The sequence below is a fragment of the Etheostoma cragini genome, chromosome 14, assembly GCF_013103735.1.
Source record: "Etheostoma cragini isolate CJK2018 chromosome 14, CSU_Ecrag_1.0, whole genome shotgun sequence".
In the NCBI taxonomy this organism is placed as follows: Eukaryota; Metazoa; Chordata; class Actinopteri; order Perciformes; family Percidae; genus Etheostoma; species Etheostoma cragini.
In genome coordinates, this window is record NC_048420.1 from 22,698,040 (window position 1) to 22,714,335 (window position 16,296).

The 16,296-nt window shown below is 42.5% G+C and overlaps 1 protein-coding gene across 5 annotated transcripts; it reads left to right on the plus strand.

Moving 5' to 3' along the window:
• Nucleotides 1–1,415: 1,415 nt before the first annotated feature.
• Nucleotides 1,416–16,196, plus strand: LOC117956432 (polyhomeotic-like protein 1). Of its 5 annotated transcripts, none has more exons than XM_034891489.1 (15): nt 1,416–1,695; nt 3,348–3,475; nt 4,783–4,899; nt 5,262–5,333; nt 6,343–6,465; nt 7,334–7,492; nt 7,595–7,676; nt 8,338–9,296; nt 9,532–9,667; nt 10,184–10,353; nt 10,881–10,971; nt 11,262–11,349; nt 11,955–12,156; nt 13,134–13,341; nt 13,809–16,196. In XM_034891489.1, the coding sequence occupies exons 2-15, from the start codon at nt 3,353–3,355 to the stop codon at nt 13,958–13,960; spliced, it is 2,682 nt and encodes an 893-aa protein (XP_034747380.1). In that variant the 5' UTR covers nt 1,416–1,695; nt 3,348–3,352; the 3' UTR covers nt 13,961–16,196. The 5 variants fall into 5 exon arrangements, with proteins under 5 accessions (XP_034747380.1, XP_034747382.1, XP_034747381.1 ...); XM_034891491.1 differs by having other exon boundaries at nt 4,783–4,893; XM_034891490.1 differs by having other exon boundaries at nt 3,351–3,475.
• Nucleotides 16,197–16,296: the final 100 nt, after the last annotated feature.

Consider the following 16,296-nt stretch of genomic DNA (forward strand, 5'->3'; position numbering starts at 1 on the left):
GGCTTTTTATTGTTTCTCTGTGCCACACCAGTCCCCCCCCCTCCCACGCAACTGTTTTTGTTTCAGTTGTGTTTGTACGTACCAGATATAATATTGTTAAATAAAATATTCATCATGTAACGAGACATGGTGTGAATGTGCACTGAGATATTTTATTCTCTTTCTAGGAATTTATATATATATATATATATATATATATATATATATATATATATATTTATATATGCATTTTGGGTGTGTTTGAGTATAAATGGCATATCAAGATAAGATAGGATAGGAAAAGATAGACTTTGTTGATCCCACAATGGGGAATTTAATATATTAATACAGTTGCAAAATGCCATGTAAAATGTAAAATATAACCATGGTCATGTTGATTTGGGCTTCGAGACTTAAACACACACAAACTGGGGTTATGGGGTTTTAAATATGTGAGTTGACTACAGTCTAACAAAAGATTAAATGGTGTTGCATTATGGGAAGTGTAGGATTCAGCACTTTTGGAGAGTTTGGAGACTAATAGTCAGAAGATCTCAGCCTCGGCAGCATCACATGTTTTAAAACTACAAACCTTTAATAAAGCTGCTGGAGGACACCTGTTGAAAGTAAGTGAAAGTTATGTGAGTTAATTACTTATTAATTTTACAGTCTAGCTGCTTGATACAGTAAATGTGAAATACATTAAATCTAGTACTGAAGATACAACATTAATAATGAAGCAATTTCTACAAAAACACTACGCCTACAGGCTGATACGTATTTTTTATTTCTGACGAAGTCAGCTATTATATTAAGATGTCCTTAAATAGGAACTAATGTTACAAGTATATAAAACACTACTGTGTGAAACTTGATTTAAAATTGATTTAAGGCACTATCATGAAGTTTGGGATTCAGGGGATTAAAACAATTAAAATATAGGCTAATATTAAAAATATTAATTCCAAATTCAGGAAATTGGATGGCACTGAAAAGAAAGTAGGGATCATTATCTATGATTCAGCTAAAGATATTGTCACATGAATGAGACTGTAGAGATGGGGTATTTCATAAATTGTACAGATTTCTCTTTTTGCAATGATTTTGATTTTCATAAAGTGATGGTTACTATATTTGTAACAATTTAAGGGGCCCATGTTGGAAAATATTCACACTTTAAAGCATGTAATCCCTTAGGTTGGTGTGGTTTTGTCCACAACTACATCAAATTAGAATCTGTGCACATTAGGGGTGAAGTCCTGCTGAGCGTCCCAGAAGGGCTCGGTCCGGCCCTGAATGGGCCGCGGGCCGAGGAGTGTCAGTGTCCCCCTCCATAGACATAATAACTGACTGATAACTGACTTTATTATGTCTACGTCCTCCTCTCTCTCTCTCTCTCTCCCTCTCTCTCCCTCTCTCCGTCCTGCTGCTTCGTCATCCCGTCGCGCCGGAAAAGGCAGAGCAGCGGAAAAAAGGAGGCGTTTCCCTCCAACAGCACCATCAGCTGCAAATTTATGCAAAACAGTGAAAGCACCACCACCACCCCCACCTCCACTTCCACCACCTCCACCTCCGCCTCCACTGCTGCTGCAGCCGTCCTGCGAAGCGAAAGAAAGGAGCACCGTCAAGAAACTCCAGAGACCGGTGAGCCGCTTGCAGGGCTTCGGCAGCGGGCAGCCGGTGCAGGAGCAGGCTGAGAAAGCCTGACCGGTCACGGTAAGCAGTGAGCACGTACCGAGAGCCCCGTTAACGAGCCAGACAGCAGCAGCGGCGGCGGCGGCGGCGGCGGCTAACGGGATGCTAGGAGGAGTAGCCTCCGGTGGAGCCAGTGGTAACTGGTCTGGAACATGGAGGGCAGCTAGCTAACAGCAGCCCCGTGTCTGGCTCTCACATGATGCTACAGCTAAAGAGCTAAAGCTGTTTTTTTTTTAGGGTGAGGAGGATGAAGCTAGCAGTGCAGACAGAATGGCGTGCGTGTGCGTTGCATATATGTGTGTGTGCGCGCGCGTGCGGGGGTAATAAAGATGCTGCAGGGATGAAAAGCAGACTAGTCTACACCAGATTTAAGTGGGCCCAAACTTAGTCCACACTCACAGGCTGAACAAGTTATGAGAAAAATGAAAAAAAAACAAAAATGAAATAATTATTTGTTTGTTTCTGGAAGATGAACATAGTTGTTGATGAATAGCTCTGTGTGTGTGTGTGTGTGTGTGTGTGTGTGGGAAGATTTATTGGAAAAGGAAAAAAGAATAGGGTCAGTATTGTCCACTTTTAAGATTTTTGTTATGTGTTCATAATTGTTCTTTTCAAAAGCCTGGTGCATTTATTTAACTAACAAATTAACAGTGAAAATTCCCCTAATACTTAATAATCCCACTCTGAATTCCCCTTCAGAACACAAGACAAAATAAGAGTTAACTTGGAAAATGTAATGTGGCAAATACTGGTTTTGATTACATTGTTTTTGTGATTGTTAGGAGCTGAAATCACAATCAAATCTCCATTAATAACACAACCGTAGTCAAAATCTTCGCGGTGATGCACCTTTTAAACTAAACCTTTTCTCACACCACTGAAAACTATGTTTAACTGATACATGGGAGTTGGTATTGTTTCTCTCTTTTTTTTTTTTTTTAACAAACATGTTGTGGATATTGTGCAGGTAATATACACCTTTTGATATTATAGAGAGAAATCAGTCTAAATGCTATATTGACAGTGATGGCATTTTATTGACACTTCATTGTTCAGTGTTTATTGGTGAAGTTACACCCATAAATGGAAAAAAAAAAAAAATTCCACAAATTAAGGTGGGTACGTTGGCTTTTCAGTGGCTTTATTAACCAAGCCAGCCATGATAAATGCCGATCCCGATATTTCGGGAAGTGCCTAATATCGGTTGATAATATCGGCCTGTCTCTATGTGTCCAGTCTCTATCTTTGGAGAATTTTGTTTGTAAGTCACTGTATTATGGTCAAATTTAAAGATGTTGAAAGTATCTAAGGAAAACCTCAGTAATCATCAACATCCGTCTACAAGTTCCCTCTGTGTCAGTCGGTGTTCACATCATCCACCCGGTGATGTAGTGAGTCGGTGTTCACATCCTCCACCCGGTGATGTAGTGAGTCGGTGTTCACATCCTCCACCCGGTGATGTAGTGAGTCGGTGCTCTCATCCTCCACCCTGTGATTTATTGAGTCGGTGTTCACATCCTCCACCCGGTGATGTAGTGAGTCTCCTCTCAGTGAAGGTGGTGTTTGTCAGGAACAGTGTCGGGGGGGTTTTTCATCAGCTGGGCTCTCACAGAGAAAGTAAAGTGTGTCTTTCTCTCTGTGTTTGACTGAGGACTCCTCCGCTGTCTCCTCAGCAGCCATGGAGACGGATGGAGAGCAGAGCCAGCAGGCGGCTTCGACCAATGGGAGCGCTGCATCTGGGACGAGCTCCCGCCCCTCTCCAATTAATTCTATGTCTCTGTATGAAAGACAGGCGGTGCAGGTAGGTGTGTGTGTGTGTGAACTGTCGAATGCACTGTTGTTGTTTTTTTAAAGAGTTTTTTAAATATATTTTTAAATATATTAAGCATTTCTAATTTTTGACAGGACAGTTAGGTGTGAAAGGGGAGTGAGAGAGGGAAGACATGCAGGAAATTGTCACAAGTCGGATTTGAACCCTGGACCTCTGAGTCGATAAACGTCTCAGAGCATGTGCGCCCACTCTACCAGTGACCCAGCCTGGTCACGTTGATGCCATTGTTTATAGTTTAAAGGCTTTCTATTTGCCCTTAATGCTGCTTTTTTCTCCTTTTGACACTCAACAGTGTTGAAGAAAATTATTCATTGTAAAATGATTCATCATCATATTTGAGTGTGTGTTTTGTGTATACATGAGATCAGGCGATTGCATAGTTTATGATTTATGGTTAAGCTGCAGGACAGAAAGTGATGGAGTGAGTGAAACAGGGAGGAGAGGAAGGAGATTGAGTCGTGCAGGGTTGACGGAGGCGCCGTGTAATTTTCCCAGGCTTCTGTCGCCCTGCACAGCCATCTGTCTTTGTCACCCTACACACACTAATCCAGCCCGCCACGCTCGCTTTCATCTCTCAACTTATTACTGTACGAGCGTGCTCATACATCAGGCAGCTGGCGGGAGGCTGCAGCATCCCTCCCTCTCTGCTTCCTCTGCCCTCCTTTCTCTTACTCCGCTTCTCTCTTCTTTTCATGGCGCTGTACTTCCTTTTTCTTCTACTTCTTTATGTTGTTTTTTTACAAATTCTCCTGCTTCTTTCCTCCTTCGCTCCCACGTCTTCTGCTAGAGGTCCGCCGTCTTCCTCTCCGTCTCCCTTTCTCCTACATCGTCCTTCAGTAAATCTTCTAAATTTTAAATTACATTTTCCATATTTATCAGGAAAATTTGATTTTGAACCTGATCATTGGTTCCAAATGTAACATGAGCACGTTTTGGTTTCCATTTCCACTTTTAGGCGCATGTTGTTGTTTGAGCAGAGTAGGCGGCGTTCTAAAATGTGGCTTTATTCTACGTTTACAAAAAAAAACGTAACACTGTAAATCACCATCGAATCGTCTGTGAATATCTGTAAAATAAGCATGTGACTCGTTTTAACTCCACAACTCAAAGAATTGATAAGAACCGCAGTCAGAAGAAAGGAAACAGAATGGTTGATAAACTACGTTTGTCTCTTTTCCTCCTATCCTCCTGTCTTCTATTTCTCTCTTTCTCTTTTTTTAATCCTATCATTGGCTCCACTGCCCCGTGATTGTTCTCTGGTCTCCTCCCTCCTCCAGGCCCTGCAGGCGTTACAGAGGCAGCCGAATGCAGCGCAGTACTTCCAGCAGCTGATGCTGCAGCAGCAGATCAACAACGCCCAGCTGCAGAACCTGGCAGCCGTGCAGCAGGTAAAGGTCTGTTATCTCATTTGAAAATGTAGCTTAAATATGTCATATAATGTACCAAGTCTATTTTTATAAGACAGAAGATTCACAAAGGATCTTACAGAGACAACGAAAAACAATATTAGAGAAAGTCAGAAAGACGACAAAAAAGTAAGACAAACTTATAAATCTGGAATCACAGAACAAAATGAAATGGCCACATCCTTATAAACAAGGCCAACAGTTTATGTATTTATAATATCACATTTGCTGTTTCCATGTTCAAAATGGTGTTTGTGACCAAAACAAAGAGTCATGTTTAGCTGTAAACATCCCGGTTTTCTTTTGGAGTAGACTGAAACATAAATCTCTTCTCTTCCTCTTTCTTCCAGGCGACTCTGGCTGCCAGCCGTCAGTCGAGTCCTTCGAGCAGCAGCTCTTCTCAGACCACCAGCACCACCGCTGTATGTACTGTCCACTGTTTACACCAAAATGGCTGCTCTCTGTCTCTTAAATAGCGTGGAAAACTCAGTATCGCCGTTATATTTCCTCTTAGCAGACCCACCTTTTTAAGCAATGCGTAAAATGCAACATACTACATGTCAGGGGCCATTCTAGGATTAGAGCTTTCAAGGGGCTCAGCCCCTAATGAGAATCTGACCCCCCCCCCCCCCCCCCCCCCCCCACACACACACACACACACACACACACACACACACACACACACACACACACACACACACACACACACACCCACACACACACACACCTGCTTAATCAGTAATTTCACTGGATAACAGTGAATAAATAAATGAATAAATACATAAACAATAATGGGTTACAGGTACGTAGCGTTAGCGACAGCAACACAGGATATTAAACCTGTTTCTTTGAACCTGAAATAGTTTACCCTCTGTCAATAACAGACAAGTTCATAAACTCTAACTTGAAGCACTAAAATTGATTTTAACCTTTGTGCTGCCCTCACGTCAAATGTGCACCAAATTTGATCCGAAATTTGTCTTTCTTTCAACCAAATTGTCAAAAGAAATAACGTTGAGGGTTCCATGCAACGCGTCAGTTCACTACTTTCATTAAATTTATGAAAGAACTTAGAAAAAAGTTACAAAAATGACAAAAAAAAGCTTCAAAACATGGAGGGGAAAAAACAACAAAAACATTAAAAAGCGCAGAAAACTTTGGAAAACATCAGAAAAAGTGAAGAAGAAAAAAACGTCTGGACAAGCAACAAAAGTGTGGAAAAAAAGGTTTTCGTGTGAATTTGGACCCAAAAAAACTGAAAGTTGCATGGTCAGTGTAAAGACAAAATAAGGGTTAAAAAAATAATTGCTTTTTATTATTATAAATTTTAGGGGGGCTGAAGAGAAATTGACTTGAGGCCTCCTAAAAGGGTCTAAAATTGCCACTACTACACGTTGAAGTTGTTAATTATCATTATCTTGTGTTCGTCAGGCCATCGTAACATCTGGATCCACAACCAGCAGCCGTCCCATGGGTGCCCCGGCAACATCCACAATCAGCCAATCGGTGCTGCTGAGTGGGACGGCGGGGGGACAGGGACAAATGTACCTGAGGGTAAGTTTCATGCCCAAATGTTATTTCAAGATTCCCACTTATTAAATAACTAAGACCATGCTAAAATAGAATAAAAATGAGTAGTTTGAAATATTTTAACGTTCACATTGTCTAAAGAAGTCTGATACCTGTGAGAAAGAAGCTGTTTGACCGCCAAGTAGTCCTTGATGTGATACTTCTGTGTCTTTCCCGGACTGCATGAGTGTGAACATGCCATCAGGGGGATGAGTGACGTCCTTACTGATGTTGACTGTCTACACATATGTATTTGTATTGCCACGGCATAACCACAACCCTGGGGAACCATGATATTGTGGCTACGGTGGAGCGGTAGAAGGTCCTGAGCTCTCAGGAACTACAGACCCCCATACTGGCTCTCAAATCACACACCTCTCTACTTTGCGTACATAGTGCGACAAAGTATGGCCAAGTGCAGCACCAGGAGTACCCAGATGCTGTACTCAACCACAGACGTATTTTTAAACTTGTGAAAATAGCGGGCTAGGAAGCGATTAAAACACCAAACTATACAAATTTAATTCATACATGTATTTTTTTCAGTAAGTTCCTCCGTTCTGTCGTCAGATAGGGAGAAAACAAGCCGGTATATATTTTGTCAGACGACAATAGGTGGCGATAATGCTCTGCCCAGTTACAGTTAACCATTAAAAAGAAGATGACCAGTCATTTCCGGATGGATGACAACCCTGTCGAAATTTACACACTACCCTAGTGAGTACATACTGTACACAGTGTACTACACGTTAATGTACTCACAGAGGTATCCAATATTGAGACACACCTCCAGCTTATACGTGACACCACTATTATTTTCTGTGTGTTTCATAGCCGTCTTGTCGTCCTGCAGGTCAACCGCTCCCTGAGGGCCCCCATCTCCTCACAGCTCATCTTTATGCCCGGCAACACAGCAACTGCTGCCGTAGCAACCGTCACCCAGCAGGCTCAGCAACAGCAAGCGGAAGTGACACCGACTTCCTCTTCCAGCGGCCAATCAGATAATGACCAGGTTTGTGGAATTAATGTGTTGATGATTTGAGGAGAGTACAAACTTTCTATCTTCTGTGAAGCCTTTTTATCTCTTCTTCATTCTCTCCTTCCTCGTCTCCAGGTACAGAATCTAGCCATGCGAGGTATGTCCAGTCCCAAAGGTGTTGGTGTGAAGACTGAAGCCCCAGAGAGGAGTGACTCAGGTAGGGAGGAAAGGAAAGACAACCTGACAACCATATCAAGTTTAGGAGCTTATAAGCTTATAATCAGTTGACGCAGGTTTAAGTGTCCTAAACCCTATTTGCATTTGTAATAAAAGCGGAGGTTGTCGAGTAAAACTTCCACCGCTAATGACGTGCCGTATTTCGCCAAACAAGGTGGTTGTGTGTTAGTATTAGTGTGAATTGGCATGTCTGTGATTCAGGGTTGTATTGGCAGCATTAGCAATTGCAAAGGAAAGAGCCTTGACATCAATTGGGGAGGGGGGGGGGCAGCAATGTCAGAAAATTTGAGTAAAATACAGACTTCCCATACCCAGTACAAATGCCCCTCACGATAAGACTCTGAGACACCACAATACTGCACTAAGTGCAACCTGTACTATAGGTTTATGTCGATATTATTCTATTTAAGAAGTTGCACACTTATTTTATGTATACTGTATGTACATTGCATCCTAGTATTTCATTTATGTTTATATTTTGTGCTCTGGGACAGACTTTGCTGCTGTAACACTACAATTTCCCATTTTATTGGGATCAATATCTATCTATCTATCTACCTATCTATCTATCTATCTAATACTCCTAACGTGAGAATAGGGCAACAGACGTCTGTGTGTAATTAGTTTTTCTGTCTTTTCAGCTGCTTTCTCCCTGGTCCAACCCTCCCACCAGTTAAACTCCCAGTCCCCCACTAAGCCAAGTCATCCACAGCACCAGCCGCCCCACATCAAAATCCCCACGTACCCTCAGCCCACCAACCTCAAAGCTCACCCTTCCTCCTCCGGTGCCTCGTCCTCCATCCCCCTCTCCCAGCTCCTGCTTCACGGAACCCGGACTCTCACCACAGGAACCACAGCTCCCACAGCAGCACACACTCTGGTCCTAGCGTCCAGCGCGGCGTCTCAGGCCCACGGGTATCCCGTTGGCACGGCGACCATCAAACCAGCGGTCAATGCTCAGACCCTGGTGGTGCAGCCTCTGCAGAAGACCTCGCTCGGTGCAGAGAAATCCGGCCACGGCAATGGACCGATCCCCATCCAACCCAAACTGCAGGGGCTACGCCTGCCCCTCCACCTGCCTTCTAGGAACCCCCCTCCCATCCTGCCTGCCCCACCGCCCGTCAGCAGCTCCGCTCAGCCCCCCCAGCCGCCGCACATCCCTGTTCAGATTGTGGGTGCGAGGCAGAGCACGCTGGGAAACACCCAGGCTCTGGCTCTGGCCCGGGGCAGCTGCTGCCAGGACGGCGCCGCGGTCCTCAGCAGCTCGTCCAGCCTGCTCACCATGGTGGCGTCCATCGCCTCCAGGGAGGGCGGGGTCGTGGGCCGAGGGGTGGGACTAAAGCCGCTTCAGTCGCCCCAGGAGGGTCCCCCATTGGCTCAGGTCTCACAGGTGCATCCGCAGGCCAATCAAAGCTCTAGACAGGGTCAGAATGGACCGCTGGCTTCGAGCCCCGCCTCCACCCAGGCCCCCTCTGTTTCCTCTCCTCCTCCCTCGATGTCTCACTCCTCCCTCTCCCTCCCCCTGGTGACCGAAGAGCAGAGAGGAGCATCCGCTGGCGTGACCACCAATGGAGACTCATCGGGAAGTCAGACACCACAGGTCAGCTGATCACTGATTACACTGTGTTGTACATTGTTGATGTAGTTCAATTAAACAGTTTTCCTTCTTAATTTTAAGCCCTGTGTGTTCCTGGCGTTATGAGTCTGATAAAAGTAAAACTGCTCCTGACCCGTGTAATTATCAGCTTTATAAAAGTGACCAACTATTCTTATAGATGTTCTGTTTTGTTTTTTTATCTGTTCTTCTGTTTGATTTTCTTTTTATTGTGTTTTAGGGTAAGCAGTTGTCCGGGTCACTAAAAAGAAAATCAGACTCCAATTCAGCGAATGATGAAGATGGCCCCTCCCCTCCACGGCTCCAGCCAGTCAGAGATCATGCTTCAACACTCCCGACCAATCCCATCAAAGCAGGTCATAACATTACCTGAACAAATTAGGGTTGTGCAAAAAAAACGATTTGTATTTGAATCGTGATTCAAGCTCCACCGATTCAAAATCAATTCATAGAAATCCAAATATTTATTCATAATGAAAAAGAAAAAAACAAATCTTCAAGGTCCCACTAGCTTACAGACATCACACACAACAACACACACTATACAGTACATCATAACAGTATGTTAAAATAACAAATCCACACTTAATAACGGACATATATACACACACACACACATACATACAAAAAGTAAATACATTTATACACTGTGAATTGTTTTTTTTGAATCGAGACTCGATATTGAATTGGAATCGAATAAAATCGTGATATTTTTTCAATCGTACACCCCTAAGAGAAATATCTCATAAGTTTATAAATGTGAATGTAACACAATATTTACATATACATCGTTGTTCTCTCACCCCCCCCCCCCCCCCCCCCCCCCCCCCCCCCCCCCCCCCCCCCCCCCACCACCACCACCACACCCACAGGCTCTGGTGCTCCTCCTCCTGCCTCCACCTCTCCCTCCCCACTGCTGTCAGTGTCCCGTGGGGTCTGCCGGGAGGAGAGAGCTCCCCCCCCCCAAGCTGTGGTTAAACCCAACGTCCTCACACACCTCATTGAGGGCTTTGTCATCCAGGAAGGGGCAGAGCCTTTCCCTGTGAGTACATGGGATTTGTAGTTTCTAAAAGAGAAGCAAAGTTCCCCCCCCCCCCATCCGGTGGACCTCATGGGACCTTGATTTGGAAAAATGTATGATAGTGAATGGGGAGAGACTACTTATTTTTTATCAGCAGAGAAGTGAAAGAACGACACAGATCTGCTGCTCGTGTAGGTAACGTTACATCCTGGAACGAAACAGACGGACACCGTTGCTTCAGCAAGATGTCGTCCATGCGACTTTCAAAGTGTGTAGTCTTTCTAATTCGGTATTTTTTGCAGTCTTATGACTTGCAAAATTATCTTTTAAACTGACAAACGTGTGTAATCCCCGGCTCAATTCAAACGGGATCAAAAAATTTCTTTCCCCATTCACTACCATACATATTCCGAATTAAGGTCCCATAGTGGTCCACTGGAGGGGGAGGGACTTTGCCTGTCTATACCACGTAGGACTCATAAGACTCATAACCCTGGGCTCATGGTCACCAACCTTTTGTTTTGTTGCTTTCTGTGTTTGATTGACAGGTATGTGGTTCAGTAAAGGACTCGGCTGGTGAGGATTTAACTAATGACAGTCCAGACACTAACCAATCAGAGACTGTTACAACAGCCACAGGTAACAGCCAATCCTCAACATACACCGAAATTCAAATGTTAGCATTACACAAATATGAACTAATGGGTTTCAGTATAAGGACATAAGCTACAGTGCCAGGGCTGAAGTTTTGTCCCAGTCCCCCCCGCTGGTTATACCTCAAGCTATTTGAATGCATTTGCAGTTCCTTGTGTGTCTCTGGATTTTCGGATGTAGCATTATAGCAGTGCTACACATTTATTTATCTATGTAAGAAATGGTACAACTCATATATTATTTACCACCTGCTCTGTTTTTTTTCTCTCTCTCAGTGCTGAAGTGTGAGTACTGTAAAAACTTTGCTCCTGCCAGCCAGTTCAGGGGCACCAAACGGTTCTGCTCCATGTCTTGTGCCAAGAGGTACTTCAACATGCATGAAATACAATATATGCAGTGGAAGCCATCTTAGAAAGATAATACACCGCTGAGAGCTGCAGCCACTGTAGTTTTATCTGTCCATCACATTTTCATTTTACGATTAAAAATACAAAACTTCTCACAAATTGACGACTGAGAAGACAGATTCTCTCACAGTGTGTGCATTCTCAGGTGGCTACAGCTGTACGTCACACAGCATGGATGTTTTCTGCTCTCTTTTTATTCTGTTGAATTCTGTGATAGTGCCACTTCATCCCCTTTTCTCTAAGATAATGGCATGTAAACTGGCTGTTTTATATATCAAATTTTGGTGCAGTGAGTCCTGTACATTTTTGTCTTTTGAATTTGCTCCATATTAATGTTTTATTATGTCGGACATGTTTCACTTTAAAAACAATGCACTGTCTGCATTGTTTTGAATAGTATGCTGTCAGCATATGATTTAACATTTTCTGCTTTGCATTTGTCCCTTTGCCCACTACGTGTGTATAGGTTATATACCACGTGTGGCGCAAAGAGATGAAAACTGTATGTGTTGCTTGTCTTGGCTTCAGTACTGTATATATCACTCTTTGTCTACGATACAGTATGTATTGGTTCCCCAGGTACAACGTCAGCTTCAGGCAGCACTTCTGCGTGCGGCAGGCGCAAGATCCCACTCCGGATCAAGGCCAAGGCCACCTCTCCAACTCAGACGAAGAGGGAGGGATTGCCAGGCGAAGGGTCCCCCGAAGGACTAGCTCAGAAATAGCAAGTGCTAAGATAGCAGGGAGACCCATACCTGTAAAGGTGAGAAAGAGCTGCACGTTTCATAGATCAAAACCAAAAAAAGTTTTCCTTTTGTAAGTTCTGAAGGCTCCACATACTTTAAACAACATAATGTCACGTACAAATGTAGTAAAACCACATTGAAATACATAAAAGGAGCCCCAGTTTGACATGCATATATTATCATAGTCGGTCGATGTGTAAAATACACTTAGGGAAATATTCAAGTGTATATTTACCTTCTATATTGTAAATGGGCCTCTAAAAAATGCTCATTGTAGTGAGTGACCACGTTGCCTAAAGAGTCTCTGAGCACTGTTTACCTTTCTAATGTCCGCTTGCGTTACTACAGTGGTGCTCATAAGTTTACATGACCATGCTTAAGTTGACTTAAAAGAGGAATAAAAAAAATCATGTTTTGGAAATTTTATTTAATGCCTTAATTAAAAAATAGGATAAAATCCAACCTTTAAGGACACCAATTTTCTTTGTGAATGAACAATGGATTGTAAATAAATAAATGTTCTTCCTTAAAATACAGGGGGCAGAAGTATACACCCCCTATGTTAAATTCCCATAGAGGCAGATTTTTATTATTAAAGGCCAGTTATTACATGGATCAGGATACTATACATCCTGATAAAGTTCCCTTGGCCTTTGGAATTAAAATAACCCCCCCCCCCCCTAGTGGCTGCTGTTAGGCTCTGCAGGCTCCACAGACCAAGCACCTAAGTAGGATCACTCTCTCACCTCTCTGTGATTCTGCCAGTTGGGGGACTCCATATGAGTGATGACACTTTTGTTTTTTGTTATATACGTTCATCGTGTTACTTGGTACGGATTGGTCTTTGTGCATGCATGCACACACACACACACACACACACACACACACAGTCAGACCAGGAATCACTTCATTGCAACCACGGACTTCCACTGTCAACCAGTACGCCATTGCTGATGCCTTGCTCACGGGTTCCTCCCCTTCTCCCCCTGCACAGTGTCGTTCAGAGTCCAGCCACTCAGATGAGGAGTCTAGTGGAGAGGAGGATGAAGATGACCCCCTGTCCCTCTCGCCCGCCTCCTCCACCTCTTGCCACCAGCCGCCTCCTCCGCTCCCGACGGACGCTTCTGCACCCAGCGGCCTGCCGGCTAGCCCCGCCCAGTGGAGTGTGGAGGACGTGTCGCAGTTTATTTCCTCACTACAAGGTTGGAAGATTTTCACAGTAAAAAAATACTGATTGCATCTGTTTTGTGCTTATTAGAAACCAAATGTTACATTCCTCCAACTGTGTCATTGATGTGTTATTAATGCTTATTTTATGTTGCACTGGCTTCATATTTAAGTTGAAATATCAATGTTTTTTGAAAGCTAAACTGAATGGGTTTTGGAACGTTTGGGGTCAAAATAGCTCAATTTTCTGATGTATTATTGCTTATTGTTTAGGCCATAAACAATCATGGAATAGAAAAAATTAGTTAGCCCTAGTTCTCTGCATTTTTTCTTGTAAATTTCTGCTCATTTCATGTCGTCTGTATGTTTTCTACCTTTTTTGTTCCTCCTTCATTTACATTGACCTTATTGCTCTTTTCTTCCTTCTCTGTGATTTCTATTTGTTGCACTCCTTACCGATTTCTTCTTCTCCATTTTATATTCCTCTTCCTCCTCTTGGCAGGCTGCGAGGATCTCACCTCCCAGTTCCTGTCGCAGGAGATTGACGGACAGGCGCTGCTGCTGCTGAAGGAGGAGCATCTCATGTCCACCATGAACATCAAGCTAGGTCCCGCCCTCAAGATCTGCGCCCACATCAACACCCTGAGAGACTGATGTCAGTATTTCTATAAACCCACCATGTTCAAAGTGAAGACCTGGGAATCTACCCAAACTCCTGTTCTGCACCAGGTTCAGATGTGAAACTGGTTCCAGAGCAGCCAGAGTCCTGCTGGGGGATGTATAAGGTACAGTTAATTTTACAAAAACCAAGCCAAGGCTTTTTAGCTCTCCGTAGGGCTGTAGCACTTGAATCTGTTGTTGATTTCTCCACTCTGGAGCACATTTTCAGAGGTCCTACTTGCACAGGAGTGTGTTGTTAATTATTTCATTACCAACTATGTTTTGGTGAAGATACATGTTCCCTAGAATGTTATTTCTGTGCAAGACCAGTACTTGCAGTTGGAAATAGTTTTTACCAAGTGGTTTCATTTTGCTGTTTAGTTGCACAACTTCAGTCTCACGCCTGCATTGTGAAAGGCAGAAATGAAGGTTCTGAGTGTATTTTTAATGCTGAAGTCATTTGTATTGTTGATCAGTAAATAAACAAAAAGTTAGGTCCATAGTACTTGCACAATATTCCCACATGTTATGTACAACTACAAATACTGGGCTGCTCTTTCCACAGACCTCAACCTAGGCAGTGCTAATCCTATTCCAGTTTGTTTTTTTTGTTATATTTGATATTTCTGCTGAAGTTCAACCAAACCTTGAACAAACTGCAGTTCATTCATTGTATATTGTACAGGAAAAGTATTTTTTGACAGCTTTGCCCACTTTAAAATACATTCATGATTCTTTTTTCATGTTTTTGAGAACAATGTTGGTTCTAGGCAAACACATGGGATTTGGATTACTGCTTTTCTTATTTAAGGCACAATCAGCAGAACATTAGAACACAAATGGAGTAAAAGACACCAAATTGAATTCAAATCCACCCAAAACTAATGTGTCAGCCAAAAGCTCAAAGACTAGTATTTTATAAGGGAAGCACTCCGATGATTTATAACTTTGTTATTTATGTCAAAACTGTTACTTTAAGTCATTTTGTAAAAAAGAAAAAGGCTTCATCATTTTTAAATGGTGGCACTTTTATATTGGAAGTGGCCTATTCTACAGCTGACAGGGTACAGTTAAAGTACAGGGTACAGGCCGCAAACATGGCGGACCAGAGTCCAAATAAAACCCACATCCGTCAAGGTTCAGAGAGCAATTAATATATTAAAGTGAGGCATAAAAATATTGCAAAATACTCATGTTGCATACTGTTTTCTCACATCCCTACCCTACTTTTTACACACGGTGCACATCGACATTTGATAAAACACTACTGTTTTCACATTAAGAGTTTTTCACTCAGTATCTTTAGCAGATTCTGTCTTTTTATGTATTTTAAACAGAGGACTTTTTGTTGACTCTACTCTTTAAAAAGGACTGTAATTTACAGAATCTGTTACTATTTTGTTCTGTCAGGCAGTTTCAAGATCACATATCTTCAAATGGTCTAACCAGATGTGTGTAAGCCCAGGGTAACATCACAGGCGTAACTTTGTGAGGTGATATACAGTTGTTTTTTGAAATGTTAAAAACCGATGAAGATTGAAAGTAAGCAGCAAATGTCAGCTGTTAATTTGAAGTATTGTTAGGCTACATTTATCAACAAAGCCAGAAGGTTTGTAAAGAAAAAATAGGCTGGTAGCCACATGTGGACCTACGCTTAGATGGATAAAAACCATAATCCTACTGGAATGAATGAGTGTGTGATTGAGATGAACTTAAACTATACTGTAATAAGTGTACAATTTGCCTTTTATATTTAAATGCACATTTGTTTGCTGGACTGCCTTGTTTCAGCTCTTTACTGTAGGAGTTTTCTCATGTTATCTCTGTGAACCTTGTGGCCTTTCTCGCTAGTCTCTACCTATACCTACCTACACCTATAGATGAAGATTGTCTGTTTTTTTTAACTGCTTTTCATATCATTCCTTGTTTAATATTAGTGCTTACTTTTTTACTATTTGTTATTTCAAGCAATGACATCTGATGCCTTTTCCAAAAAAAAAAAGCGTGACTGAATTGTAGCTACCTTGATCGAGGAAATTCGCTGTTTTCCTTAACTTTGTCACATAGCGTGTAACTACCAACAGTATTTACCTTTTCTAGCTAGCTATCTTTGGCTTTATTGTTAGTGGCTGTGGCTAGTCCAGTATTTTCTTTCGGAAAGGAGAATAGTCTTTGATAGCTGTGTTTCAATCTGCAGATCCCTCGGCATATTGTGAAGACCAAATAAATATAATAAATAAAAGCACTTGTACAGCATTACAATTGATGTGAGCCAGAATTTCTTAGTGAAATCCTTGCAGGTCTGTGGTGAAATCCAGTATAACATCTGT